Genomic DNA, 15,036 nt, shown 5'->3' with positions numbered 1-15,036 from the left:
CTACAGGGCTGTAGTAATACCCGCCCTCCTGTATGGGTTTGAGGCATGGACGATGTACAGAAGGCACCTCCAGTCGCTGGAGATATATCACCAACGATGTCTCCGCAAGATCCTGCAAATCAGCATTTACTAGTAGGATCTGCAGTACATATGAATTCTATCCAGCATCTAGCAACTTGCAAAACGGCTCTTTTAAAAGTTTCAAACACAAACATATAGTTTATATTTACCCATTATATAAAAGAGAATTTGAGAAACTATAGTGTAGATTACAAATAGATAGGATTCGTATAAATAGGTTACAACCAACTTAAGAGGCAAGAGTCAAAATAGTTTTAACAAGGAGCATTAGTACATTACAAAAAACTATTTATAGACCTATAAAACTAAAAAAGTGAATTAATTTGGTACAATCATGTAACTTTCTTTACAGTACAAGTCTGTACAGTACCCATACAGTATTGGAGATGTTTGGTCCAGCATCTGACTGGCTACACGGGCAGTTAACAATTTTTAATAGGCTTCTTTAGTCTTTAACTATCAAACAAAGACAGCTGTAAAAACAGTTACATATTGATAGCAGTAAACCTGTTTATTTTGTAGTCAGTGTGCTAGAAATTAATAGATATATCAAGTACTAAGAGCATACTTTTTTTCCCCCTTAAATTTCAAGCAGTCTCACTAAGTTGAAAATCCTTGCAGCCTATTCAGTAGATTCCCAGTATTTAGTGTCCATCTAAAGGGCACCATTTTTTTTTACATTTTCTCAGAAAAATGTAATTGGTGCAATATAGCTGCTAACCTACAATTAAACTTTTTAGTTGTTGGGCTGCCATTTACAAACTCCCACTTAAGGTTTTCCCCAATAAAATAATTAGTACATCCTGCTTGAAAATGGAACAACTTATAAGTTGGTAAACATTTGCATTCTTCCATTCCTAATTTCAACAAAAATCAAAGACACAGTGAAGGTGAAAAGGATCTCGAGAAATAAATTTCTTTTGAAGAGCAATACTATTTAGTGCATTGAAGATTAGGCCATGTTTTAAGCATCACAAAAATCCTGGTAAAAATAGACCTCAGACAAAAGCAAGATGATTGCAGTTTAATTGGAACTACCAGTGAGCAGGATTGAAATATGCTTATTTTAGCAAGAATTCTAGAAATTCCAACTAGCACAATAATTAGGAATGAATCAAAGAATCAGATGAATCAAAGAATCAGGGAGGTGCGCTGAGGAGGAGGCGGCTCGGGAGGTCAGAGGCGAGGCCTATAAAGGCCCATCAGTCAGTCGGGGAGCGAGGTGAGTCGATGAGGAGGCTCGGGAGGTCTGAGGTGAGGCATATAAAGGCCAACCAGTGCAGCTGCAGCAGGGAGGCAAAAAAGTAGAAAGAAATCGAAAGGTGACGTCACAGCCAAGGGGGTAAGTGATTGGCAAGTAGTTTTTCTTTTTCCTTTCTATATCAGTAACCTTTAGCATTGTTGTTGCCAATTTAAAAGTTAAGTCATGGCAGGGCATGTTATGCTCCTCCTGTATTATGTGGGAAGTCAGGGACGCTTCCGGTGCCCGACGACTACGTGTGCAGGAAGCGCATCCGCCTGCAGCTCCTGACGGACGGGATCGCGGCCCTGGAGCTGCGGGTGGATGAACTCTGAAGCATCCACGATGCTGAGAATGACGTGAATAGCACATTTAGTGAGTTGGTCTTATCGCAGGAAAAGGGTACACAGCCAGTTAGAGGATGGGTGACCAACAGGAAGAGCAGTGGAAGGAAGGTAGGTAGTGCAGGGGTCCCCTGCAGTCACCCCCCTGCAAAACAGATACATCGCTTCGGGTACAGTTGAGGGGGATGACTCATCAGGGGAGAGCAGCAGCAGCCAAGTTCATGGCACTGTGGGTGGCTCTGCTGCACAGGAGGGCAGGAAAAAGAGTGGCAGAGCTAGTGATAGGGGATTCAATTGTAAGGGGAATATAGACAGACGTTTCTACAGCCGTAACCGAGACTCCAGGATGGTATATTGCCTCCCTGGCACAAGGGTCAAGGATGTCTGAGCGGGTGCAGGACATTCTGAAAAGGGAGGGTGAACAGCCAGTTGTCGTGGCGCATATAGGTGAAAAACAGGATGAGGTCCTACAAGACGAATTTAGGGAGCTAGGAGCTAAATTAAAAAGTAGGACCTCAAAAGTAGTAATCTCAGGATTACTACCAGAGCCACGTGCTAGTCAGAGTAGGAATCGCAGGATAGCTGAGATGAATACGATGAATTGAGTGGTGCAGAAGGGAGGGATTCAAATTCCTGGGACATTGGAACCAGTTCTGGGGGAGGTGGGACCAGTACAAACCAGATGGTCTGCACCTGGGCAGGACCGGAACCAATGTCCGAGGGGGAGTGTTTGCTAGTGCTGTTGAGGAGGAGTTAAACTAATACAGCAGGGAGACAGAGGGAAGTAGAATGGGGGCAGAAGCAAAAGATAAAAAGTAGTAAAAGTGGAGGGCAGAGAAATCCAAGGCAAAAAGCAAAAAGGGTCACATTACACCAAAATTCTAAAAGGGCAAAGTGTGTTAGTGCGAGGAGCATTTGGAATAAGGTGGACGAATTAACTGCGCAGATAGCAGTTAACAGGTATGATGTAATTAGCATCACGGAGACATGGCTCCAGGGTGACCAAGGCTGGGAACTCAACATCCAGGAGTATTCAACATTTAGGAATGATAGACAGAAAGGAAAAGGAGGCAGGGTGGCATTGCTGGTTAAAGAGGAAATTAATGCAATAGTAAGAAAGGACATTAGCTTGGATGATATGGAATCGGTATGGGTGGAGCTACGGAATACCAAGGGGCAGAAAACGCTAGTGGGAGCTGTGTACAGACCACCAAACAGTAGTAGTAAGGTTGGGGACAGCATCAAAGAAGAAATTAGGGATGCATGCAATAAAGGTACAGCAGTTATCATGGGTGACTTTAATCTACATATTGATTGGGCTAACCAAACTGGTAGCAATGCAGTGGAGGAGGATTTCCTGGAATATGTCGAGGAACCAATCAGGGAACTGGCCATCCTAGACTGGGTGATGTGTAATGAGAAAGGACTAATTAGCAATCTTGTTGTGCGAGGCCCCTTGGGGAAGAGCGACTATAACATGGTAGAATTCTTTATTAAGATGGAGAGTGACACAGTTAATTCAGAAACTAGGGTCCTGAACTTAAGGAAAGGTAACTTTGATGGTTTGAGGTGTGAATTGGCTAGAATAGACTGGCAAATGATACTTAAAGGGTTGAACATGGATGAACTTCAGCAATTGTACATTCCTGTCTGGAGTAAAAACAAAATGGGGAAGGTGGCTCAACCGTGGCTAACAAGGGAAATTAAGGATAGTGTTAAATCCAAGGAAGAGGCATATAAATTGGCCAGAAAAAGCAACAAACCTGAGGACTGGGAGAAATTTAGAATTCAGCAGGACGACGACAAAGGGTTTAATTAAGAGGGGGAAAATAGAGTGCGAGAAGCAGCTTCTCGGGAACATAAAATCTGACTGCAAAAGCTTCGATACATGACGTGAAGAGAAAAAGTTTAGTGAAGACAAACGTAGGTCCCTTGCAATCTGATTCAGGTGAAATTATAATGGGGAACAAAGAAATGGCAGACCAATTGAACAAATACTTCGGTTCTGTCTTCACGAAGGAAGATACAAATAACCTTCCGGAAGTACTAAGGGACCGAGGGTCTGGTGAAAAGGAGGAACTGAAGGATATTCTTATTAGGCGGGAAATTGTGTTCGGGAAATTGATGGGATTGAAGGCTGATAAATCCCCGGGGCCTGATAGTCTGCATCCCAGAGTACTTAAGTGGCCCTAGAAATAGTGGATGCATTAGTGATCATTTTCCAACAGTCTATCGAATCTGGATCAGTTCCTGTGGACTGGAGGGTAGCTAATGTAACCCCACTTTTTAAAAAGGGAGAGAGAGAGAGAGAGAGAGAGAGAGAGAGAGAGAGAGAGAGAGAGAGAGAGAGAGAGAGAGAGAGAGAGAGAGAGAGAGAAAAAGAGCAGGTAATTATAGACCGGTTAGCCTGACATCAGTAGTGGGGAAAATGTTGGAATCAATTATTAAGGATGAAATAGCAGCGCATTTGGAAAGCAGTGACAGGATTGGTCCAAGTCAGCATGGATTTATGAACGGGAAATCATGCTTGACAAATCTTCTGGAATTTTTTGAGGATGTAACTCGTAGATTGGACACGGGAGAATCAGTGGATGTGGTGTATTTGGACTTTCAAAAGGCTTTTGACAAGGTCCTACACGAGATTGGTGTGCAAAATCAAAGCACTTGGTATTGGGGGTAATATACTGACGTGGATAGGGAACTGGTTGGTAGACAGGAAGCAGAGAGTAGGGATAAACGGGTCCTTTTCAGAATGGCAGGCAGTGATTAGTGGAGTGCCGCAGGACTCAGTGCTGGGACCCCAGCTCTTTACAATATACATCAATGATTTGGATGAAGGAATTGAGTGCAATATCTCCAAGTTCGCAGATGACACTAAACTGATTGTCGGTGTGAACTGTGAGGGGGATGCTAGGAAGCTGCAGGGTGACATGGACAGGTTAGGTGAGTGTGCAAATGCATGGCAGATGCAGTATAATGTGGATAAATGTGAGGTTATCCACTTTGGGGGCAAAAACACGAAGAGAGAATATTATCTGAATGGCGGCAGATTAGGGAAAGGTGAAATGCAACAAGACCTGGGTGTCATGGTTCATCAGTCATTGAAAGTTGGCATACAGGTACAGCAGGCAGTGAAGGCAGCAAATGGTATGTTGGCCTTCATAGCTAGGAGATTGCAGTATAGGAGTAGGGAGGTCTTACTGCAGTTGTGCAGGGTCTTGGTGAGGCCTCACCTGGAATAGTGTGTTCAGTTTTGGTCTCCTAATCTGAGGAAGGACGTTCTTGCTAATGAGGGAGTGAAGCGAAGGTTCACCAGACTGATTCCAGGGATGGCTGGACTGTCATATGAGGAGAGACTGGATCAACTGGGCCTTTATACACTGGAGTTTAGAAGGATGAGGGGATCTCATAGAAACATGTAAGATTCTCAAGGGACGTGACAGGTTAGATGCAGGTAGAATGTTCCCAATGTTGGGGAAGTCCAGAACCAGGGGACAGAGTTTTAGGTTAAGGGGTAGGCCATTTAGGACTGAGATGAGGAGAAGCTTCTTCAGAGTTGTTAACCTGTGGAATTCCCTGCCGCAGAGAGTTGTTGATGCCAGTTCACTGGATATATTCAAGGAGGGATCTAGATATGGCCCTTACAGCTAAGGGGATCAATGGGTATGGAGAGAAAGCAGGAGGGGGATACTGAGGGAATGATCAGCCATGATCTTATTGAATGGTGGTGCAGGCTCGAAGAACCGAATGGCCTACTCCTGCACCTATTTTCTATGTTTCTATGAACCAGCTTTATTATTCTCACTAGTTATAGTCAGTTGCTGTTTAATCATAATCCAACAACTGTAAGGAGCTCATGGACTTCTTTGTATCAAAGATTGAGACCATCCGATCAGCTGCCTCTGCGAGTTCCCTTCCTCCACAGGGTCAAACTTCATCTGACGCTCTCACCTGCCCTAGCCCTCAACTCATTTTTCTAGTTTCTCTGACTTCCCCTCTTAATCTCTCCAAACTCATCTTATCCACGAGACCCACTTCCTGATCTCTTGACCCTATTCCCACTAAACTTCTGACTACCCAACTTTCTTTTCTGGCTCCCATGTTAGCCGACATTGTTAATGGTTCTCTGTCCTCGGGTACTGTTCCCTTCTCCTTCAAATCTGCTGTCATCACCCCTCTCCTCACAAAATCAACCCTTGACCCCACTTTGCTTGCTAGCTACCACCCCATTTCCAACCTCCCTTTCCTGTCCAAAGTTCTTGAACGTGTTGTTGCCTTTCAAATCCATGATCATCTTTCCATGAATTGAATGTTTGAATTCCTTCAATCTGGCTTTCAAACTGCTCTCATCAAAGTGACAAAAGTAAACTTTCCCTCCTCATCCTTTTGGACCTGTCTGCAGCCTTTGACAAAGTTGACCACTCCATCCTCCTCCAATGCCCAGCTAGGTGGGACTGCACTTGCCTGGTTCCATTCTTATCTAATCGTAGCCAGAAAATCTTCAGCAATGGCTGCTCTGCCCACTCCATCGTTACCCCCAAGGATCTGTCCTTGGTCAACTCTTATTTCTCATCTATAGGCTGCTCCTTGGCGATATTAACTGAAAACACGGAGTCAGTTTTCGAAGACAACACCCAGCTCCATCTTCACCACTTCCGTCGACCCCTGCTTGGTATCTAAATTGCCAGATTGCTTGTCCAACATCCAGTACTGGATGAGCAAAAATTTGCTCCAATTAAATATTGGGAAGACTGAAGCCATTATATCTTTGGTCCCTGCCACAAACTGCATTCCCTAACCACTGATTCCATCTCTCTCTCTAGCATCAATCTGAGGGTGAACAAGACCGTTCAAAACCTAGGTGCCATAACTAAAACCGCCTTTTTCCACCTCTGCCCCAGCCTTTCTGCTGCTGAAACCCTCATTCGTGCCTTTGTTACCTCTAGACTTGACTACTCCAACTCATTCCTGGCCAGCCTTCCACACTACGTAAACTTGAAGTCATCCAAAACTCAGCAGCCCATGTACTAACCCGCATCAAGTCAAGATCACCCCATCACCCCTGTGCTTTCTGACCTACATTGGCTCCCAGTTAAATGCCTCAATTTCAAAATTCTCATCATTTTGTTTGCAAATCACTCCATGGACTTGCTCCTCCCTATCTCTAATCTTTTTCAGCCTCACAATCCTACAAGATATCTGCACTCCTCAAATGCTGGCCTCTTGAACATCCCTCATTATAACTGCTCAAACATCAGTGGATATGCCTTCAGCTGCCTGGGCTCTAAACTCAAACTTCCTCCTTAAACCTCTACACCTCTCCTTCCTCCTTTAAGACGCTCATTAAAACCTACCTCGAAACAAGCTTTTGATCATCTGCCTTACTTTCTTCTGTGGCTCGGTGTCAAATTTGTCTGTAACACTGTTGCGCCTTGGGACGTTTTACTAAGTTAAAGGCACTATATAAATAAAAAAGTTATTAATAATCTGCTGAAAATGTTTTCAGCATTTTCAGATTTCCACCTTCTGCAGTATTTTGCCTTTAAGAATGCTAACTTCTGTTCACCCAAAGTTTTCAGTTAACATAGGATCAATGTAGTTCCTTGCCATCCATAAAACCTGTTGAGGTTTTCTGTACAAAGTGGACAGAATTTTGACCTAGTAGTAATTAAGCTCCTAATTTTGTTTAACGCTACATTGGTACATGCAGGCATTTGGTAATCTAATCTTGAAGCGATTAAAATATTGCGATGCTTCAATACTAGCTGGGTAACGATGGATGTTTAGCTTTAACAAAAATGCTGATCCGTTTTGCATTCCGATTCTTGGCACCCTCCTGTGTGACTTAATGCGATTCACGAAATTACTTACAAAAGTACAGAGACTACATCAACTGCGGACATTAACCCATTGGCTCAGCAGAGTAGAAATAGGAGTGTTACATGCCTCTTATCCCTCCTTTTTACAGGCATCGATAAAAGTTTTAAATTATAACAAAAAAGAGAGCGAGACCCTTGCTCTAGTTACACCGCTGACGTCATCCCTGACTTGCAACAAAAACACTCAGGCCCAGGGAAGGAGGCGGCGGCAGCAGCAGCAACCATTGGGAGCCGGCCGGCTGCTCACCACACAGCGGCGGCAGCGGCTGGAGCCCTACCTGTGACAGTAACCCTCATCGCGCACCTCTTCCCAGCCGCGGCCCTCACCTAGCCGCCGGCCTCAGCCGCGCACCCGCCCCGCTCTGCGTTTTGCTGCCGAGTCTACGCAGACGGGAGACGCCATTTTGGATTTTAAAATGCAGCGAGTTTAAATGACAGCATCAGTCCGGGGGAGTGAGAGAGGGAGGGGGAGGCTGCGGCTCCCAGCCCAGCCAAGCTAAGCTAAGCTAAGCTAAGCTCCAGGTTTATCATACAAACAGCCCGACTCTCAGCAGTAACAATTCCTGCCCCGGGCCGAGGACCTTACCGGCTGAAGGAAGCGGTGCGGTTTCCGGCCGGGCCGCTCTCTGAGCCCGACTGTTATGACATGAATTGGATGTCCAGCCACTGCCCCGACCACCAGTGCCGCTCCGCTCACTCCAGCTCAACGCTCGCACCGGAACTCATTGACGCGCCGCGTCACCGCCGCGACTGCGTCACCTTCCGCTGCAGCGTCGCGCGCACTCAGTGCCACGCGCGCGCCCCTGCGCCTCGCACTTTGCCGCTTTCCCCGCTGAATGGTAGAGCTGCGAATAGTCACTGGTGTGGGGGCGAAAATCGCTCGCTTAGTGCACTGTTAACGCTGCGGCCTGCTTTCTTTTATTGTCTATCACTATTTTAAATAGCAAGACTTCATATTTCATCATCATCATCATAGGCAGTTCCTTGGAGTCGAGGAAGACTTGCTTCCACTCTAAAAGTGAGTTCTCAGGTGGCTGAAGAGTCCAATGCGGTTTCCACAGTCTCTGTCACATAGAAACATCGAAAATAGGTGCAGGAGTAGGCTATTCGGCCCGTCGAGCCTGCACCGCCATTCAATAAGTTCATGGCTGAACATGCAACTTCAGTACCCCATTCCTCGCCATACCCCTTGATCCCCCTAGTAGTAAGGACTACATCTAACTCCTTTTTGAATATATTTGGTGGGGCAGACAGTGGTTGAAGGAAAGGATGGATGGGGAGCCTGGGTTGACGCACGCTCCTTCCGCAGCCTGCGCATGATTTCTGCTTGCTCACGGCGACGAGACTCGAAGTGCTCAGCGCCCTCCTGAATACTCTTCCTCCACTTGGGCCAGGGATTCTCAGGTGCCGGTGGGAATGTTGCACTTTATCAAGGAGGCTTTGAGGGTGTCCTTGAAGTGTTTCTTCTGCCCACCTGGGGATCGCTTGCCATGACGAAGCTCCGAGTAGAGCACTTGCTTTGGGAGTCTCATGTCGGGCATGTGGACGATGTGGCCCGCCCAATGGAGCTTATCGAGCGTGATCAGTGCTTCGATGCTGGGGATGTTGGCCTGAGTGAGGACACTGACGTTGGTATGCCGATCCTGCCAATGGCTTTGCAGGATTTTGTGGAGGCAGTGTTGGTGGTACTTCCCCAGTGCTTTGAGGTGCCTACTGTATATTGTCCACGTCTCTGAAGCATATGGGAGGGCGGGTATAGAAACATAGAAACATAGACATAGAAAATAGGTGCAGGAGTAGGCCATTCAGCCCTTCTAGCCTGCACCGCCATTCAATGAGTTCATGGCTGAACATGCAATTTCAGTACCCCATTCCTGCTTTCTCGCCATACCCCTTGATCCCCCGAGTAGTAAGGACTTCATCTAACTCCCTTTTGAATATATTTAGTGAATTGGCCTCAACTACTTTCTGTGGTAGAGAATTCCACAGGTTCACCACTCTCTGGGTGAAGAAGTTTCTCCTCATCTCGGTCCTAAATGGCTTACCCCTTATCCTTAGACTGTGACCCCTGGTTCTGGACTTCCCCAACATTGGGAACATTCTTCCTGCATCTAACCTGTCTAAACCCGTCAGAATTTTAAACGTTTCTATGAGGTCCCCTCTCATTCTTCTGAACTCCAGTGAATACAAGCCCAGTTGATCCAGTCTTTCTTGACAGGTCAGTCCCACCATCCCGGGAATCAGTCTGGTGAATCTTCGCTGCACTCCCTCAATAGCAAGAATGTCCTTCCTCAAGTTAGGAGACCAAAACTGTACACAATACTCCAGGTGTGGCCTCACCAAGGCCCTGTACAACTGTATCACTACTACTCTGTAGACCATGAGCTTGGTGCCGGGTTTGAGATCGTTGTCTTCAAACACACTTTTCCTCAGGCGACCGCAGACTGCACTGGCACACTGAAGGCAGTATTGGATTTCATCATCGATGTCTGCCCTCGCTGACAGAAGGCTCCCAAGGTATGGAAAGTGGTCTATGCTGTCCAAGGTCTCATCATGGATCTTGATAATTGAGGGGCAGTACTGTGCGGCAGGGGCAGGTTGGTAGAGAACCTTTGTCTTACAGATGTTTAATGTAAGGCCCAGTCTGTCGTATGCTTCAGATGGTTTGGAGTTCGGCCTCCGAGTGTGCACAAATGCAAACGTTGTCTGCATACTGTAATTCAATGACAGGTTGGAACAATCTTGCTTCTGGACTGGAGGCAACGGAGGTTGAACAATTTCCCGTTCATCCTGTAGATTAGCTCTACTCCAGCGGGGAGCTTGTTAAAGGTGAGATGAAGCATTGCAGCGAGAAAGATTAAGAATGTTGGTGCAATGACACAGCCTTGCTTGACCCCAGTCTGCATTTGTATTGGATCTGTGGTGGATCCGTTGGTAAGGATCATGGCTTGCATGTCATTGTGAAGCAGCCCCATGCAGCAGAGCCTGGTCTCCAATCGTCTTGGGTCCCCTTGCCATTGCACCAAGACCTTGGTCTGTCAAGTTCGTGTGGTAGCTGGTGTGCAACGGCCACCCTACGTTAAAATACTTCATGCACAGGCATCTTTCACCCTCTAAAATGAAGCTCAGGACCTGGAACGTCAGGACCCTCACGGACAACCCCAACAGCGACAGACCTGAATGTTGCACTGCTCTCATTGCCCGGGATATCAGTTGCTTCGCCATTGATATTGCTGTCCTGAGCAAGACACGGCAGGCAGGAGAAGGCCAGCTCAAGGAACAAGGTGGTGGATACATCTTCTGGAAAGGCAAACCAGAAGAAGAACGCTGTCTCCATGGGGTTGGCTTAAAAAGGCTAGTTTGGCATCTTAGAGATTCCCTTTGCAGGATAAACAAACACCTCATGACCCTTCGGCTCACTCTAACCCAGAACTAATATCCTACCGTCATCAGTGTGTACGTCCCAACCCTGGAAGCTACAGATGAGGCCAAAGAGGAATTCTACTCCAGCGTTGAACAATCCCTATCCCAGGTTCGAACGGACAACAAGTTGATTCTCCTTGGCGACTTTCATGCCAGAGTTGGAAAGGACACAGACCTCTGGAGAGGTGTGAAAGGCAGTGACGGGGTAGGGAAAACCAACTCCAATGGTATCCTCCTGACGAAATGCTTAGAACATGGTCTTGTCATAACAAACACCTTGTTTCATCAGAGACAAATACAAGGCCTCATGGCAACACCCGAGTTCCAGGCACTGGCATGTTAGACTACATCATCATCTGAGCAAGGGACCGCAAGGACATCCGCATCACCTGCGCCATGACAGGAGCTGACGACTGCTGGACTGACCACCGCCAAATTACTCTGTTATTTCCATCAACGTAGCCTTAAAATGGCGGTGGCAACAGAAATGCTGCCGCAGAAAAATCAACGCTGAAGCACTCAAAGACCCTGCAAAGAAAGCCCGATTCAGTCAATGCCTCACAGCCAACCTGATGACTCTCAATGAACGGGAGCCACAGAGTGCGCATGGTGCCTGTTCTGCGCTCAAGTCCACCATAACTAGTATCTATGAAGAGACTCTTGTTTACTCTACCAGAAAAGATCAAGACTGGTTTGGTGAGACCGACCAGGATCCAGAAGCTAATAAACCGTAAATGCAAGGCATTCTTGAATTGAAAACATCACCGCAACTCGAGAGAAAGGAAACAGATCTACAGACAACTGAAGGTCGAGGTCTAACAAAAAACTTGTGACCTAAAGAACAGATGGTGGGTGGAAAGAACGCACGAGATCCAGCGACTAGCCGACAGTCACAACATGCGTGGACTTTTTAGCGCAGTCAAGACTACCTATGGCCCAAGCACTCATGATCAAAAATAATAATCCCCTGATGACAGCTGGGTAAATCTATTCAAATATAATGTGTGAAATGCTGCTTAATCTTAAGAGTGACACACACTAAAATATATCACAATGATTGATTGTAACCAAACACACCTTCCCCTCCCCTTTCAGCATTCTGAAGGAACTATTCCCTCACCTGGTCACCCCAACACCCACTCCCCTTCCATTGGCAAATGCAGGAGATGCAACACCTGCACTTTCACCTCCACAGATCATTAAAATGTAGTAGAAACATAAATAATCAAAAAGGCAAATGGAATGTTAGCCTTTATAACTGGAGGGCTAGAATATAACAGGAAGGAAGTTTGGCTACAACTATATAAATCCCTGTTTAGACCACATCCAGAGTAATGTGTGTACAGTTCTGGGCACAGCACCGTAGAAAGGATATATTGGCCTTGGAGAGATTACACAAACTAGGCTAGTATTTTCTGGAATATAGAAAGTTATGGGTGATTTCATTGAGTCTTTTAGGATTTTGATAGGAATTGATAAGGTAGATAGAAACTTTTTCTGCAAGTGGAGGGGTTTAGGACAAGGGGACATAACTTTAAAATCAGAGCCAGGCCATTCAGGAGAGAAGTTAGAAAGCACTTTGTCACGGAAAGGTTGGAGAAGTGTGGAACTCTGTCCCACAAGAAGCAGTAGATGCTAGTTGAATCAATATTTTAAAATTAATACCAATACATTTTTGCAAGCCAGGAGTATTAAGGGATATAGAGCCAAGGTAGGTGGATGGAGTTAGGACACAGATCAGCCATGGTCTCGTGAAATGGCAAAACAGGCTCAAAAGACTGAATGGCCTACTTCGGTTCCTATAGTCCCTCCTTTGCACCGTTCAGGACCCCAAACACTCCTTCCAGGTGAAACAGCGATTTATTTGTGCTTCTATCAACTTAGTATACTGTATTCGTTGCTCACAATACATTCTCCTCTACAGTAGGGAGACGAAACACAGATTGAGTGAACATCTCTGTTCAGTCCACAAGCGTGACCCCGAGCTTCCGGTTGCCTGTCATTTTAATTCTCCATCCTGCTCCCACTTTGAATTCTATCCTCCGCCTCCTACACTGTTCCAATGAAGCTCACCAGCAGCTCGAGGAACAGCACCTTATCTTTTTCAACCTTCTAGACTCAACAACTTCAGAACATAACCACCGCTCCCATTTTTTTCCAGACAGCAAGTACTGGTAATGGTTCTACTATTGGCATTTAGAGTTGCTCTAGACCCATCTTTTGTTTCTTTACTTGTCCCATTACCAACCGTTTTTGCCTTGGACCATTTATCTTTTTTATCATTTATCATTTAATCACTCCTGCCCTCCACCCTATCACATGTTTTTTCTCTGCCACGTCCCCCCACCTCTTTTTCCCCAGGCTCTGTAGTTGTTTATAAACTGTTAAATATTTAATTTCTTCCAGTTCTGATGAATGGTCATCGACCTGTAACGTTAACTCTGTTTCTCTTTCCACAGATGCCGCTTCTAATCTACCCATAAGTCAACAGCTGTAGCATCTGCTCATTGCAAAGGAAAATTAAAGATGAGAAACCGATGCCCTTTGGGATTTAAATGGAATGTGACCTCCATTTCCACAGCATTAATGTTATGTTAAACGAGAATACTGTGAAGGAAATTTTCAGTGCAGTGTATTCTCTTGGGGTCTACAAACAGCACGAGATTGGGAACGGTGATAAAAGGGCATGAGAGGACCAGCCCAGCAGGACAACAAACAGCGTGAGATCAGGAGATCGGGAGCGGTGATAAAAGGAAATGAGAGGAGCAGCCCAGCGGGACAACAGACAGCTAGCCCTGAGCAGCACCAACCGACCTGGAGGGTAAGAAGTAAAAAGAATCAAAGTGTGACGTTACAGGAAAGCAGGGAAGTGATTGGTTGGTCAGTATTTCTCTCTTTTCTTGGGCATTGGTTTAAATTAAGAGCCAAGATTAAAAACTAAACGTTCAAAACTTTAATTAATTAAATACATTAGAGATGGCAGGGCAGGCGATGTGTTACTGCTGTTGCATGTGGGAGCTGGTTGACCCCATTGAGGTCCACGGCGACCACATCTGCAGTAAGTGTCTGCAGCTTGAGGAACTCCAGCTCTGTGTTGATGAGGTGTAGTACGAGCTGCGGACACTGCGACACATCAGGGAGGGGGAGAGTTACCTGGACGCTGTGTTCCAGGAGGGAGTCACACTCCTTAGATTAATTAATTCAAATTTGGTCCATGGTCAGGAACAGGAGGGTGTGACTATGAATGAGGCAGGGATGGGGACCCATGATATAGTAATGGAGGAGTCTCAGCTCTTGCTCTTGACCAACAGTACAAGTTTCTTACTCCCTGTGTGGACGAGGGCAGGGGCTGTAGGGAGGATGAGCAAACTGAGCACAGCATCATGGTACAGGGAGCCATTCGAGTGGGAGGTGTAAAAATAAATGTTGTAGTAGTAGGGGACAGTATAGTTAGGGGGATAGATACTGTTCTCTGCAGCCGAGAGCGTGGTCCCGAAGGCTGTGTTGCCTGCCCCGGTGTCAGGGTTAAGGACATCTCTGGGCTGGAGAGGAACTTGGAGTGAGAGGGGGAAGATCTAGTTGCCGTGGTCCACATAGGTATCAATGACATAGATAGAACAAAGAAAGAGGTTCTGCTGGGAGAGGATGCGCAGCTAGAGGCCAACCACAAAGGTAATAATCTCTGGATTCCTACCTGAGCCACGAGCAAATTTGCATAGGGTAAATATATCAGAGAGATGAACACGTGGCTCAAAGACTGGTGTGGGAGAAATGGGTTTTGATTCATGGGGCACTGGCATCAGTACTGGGGTAAGAGGGAGCTGTTCCATTGGGACGGGCTCCATTTAGACCGTGCTGGGACAAGTGTCCTGGCGAATTGAATTATTAGGGCTGTAGAGCGGTCTTTAAACTAAATAGTGGGGGGGGGGGGGGGCGGAGTGTTCAGGTGAGCAAAAATTTAAAAAGTCAAAGAGAAAGGAGAAGGCAATAGAGCAGGGTAGCGGCGGGGGAAATGATAAGCAGAGTATTACAGGAAGGGACAGATGTATAAAAATAAGAGTGTATCAGA

General features: G+C 46.0%; 2 protein-coding genes across 4 annotated transcripts in view; one reads left to right on the top strand and one right to left on the bottom strand.

Annotated features, from left to right (window-relative positions):
- Positions 1-8,265, bottom strand: part of LOC139264577 (ras-related protein Rab-5A) — a 35,967-nt gene extending 27,702 nt beyond the window's left edge. The window contains exon 1 of the mRNA XM_070881278.1: positions 8,131-8,265. The gene's annotated coding sequence lies outside the window, so the exon portion shown is untranslated. The remainder of the gene's footprint in view (positions 1-8,130) is intronic.
- A 90-nt stretch (positions 8,266-8,355) lies between these two features.
- efhb (EF-hand domain family, member B) overlaps positions 8,356-15,036 on the top strand; it is a 230,868-nt gene continuing 224,187 nt past the window's right edge. For all 3 annotated transcript variants that reach the window (XM_070881276.1, XM_070881274.1, XM_070881277.1), the window contains exons 1-2: positions 8,356-8,562; positions 13,427-13,788. In XM_070881276.1, the coding sequence (XP_070737377.1) occupies positions 13,654-13,788 (135 nt within the window). In that variant the 5' untranslated portion in view covers positions 8,356-8,562; positions 13,427-13,653. The remainder of the gene's footprint in view (positions 8,563-13,426; positions 13,789-15,036) is intronic.

Source organism: Pristiophorus japonicus, chromosome 5 (assembly GCF_044704955.1).
Source record: "Pristiophorus japonicus isolate sPriJap1 chromosome 5, sPriJap1.hap1, whole genome shotgun sequence".
NCBI classification, from domain to species: Eukaryota; Metazoa; Chordata; class Chondrichthyes; family Pristiophoridae; genus Pristiophorus; species Pristiophorus japonicus.
Note: the sequence above shows the minus strand (reverse complement) of the source record. Positions and strands in the feature narration are given on the sequence as shown.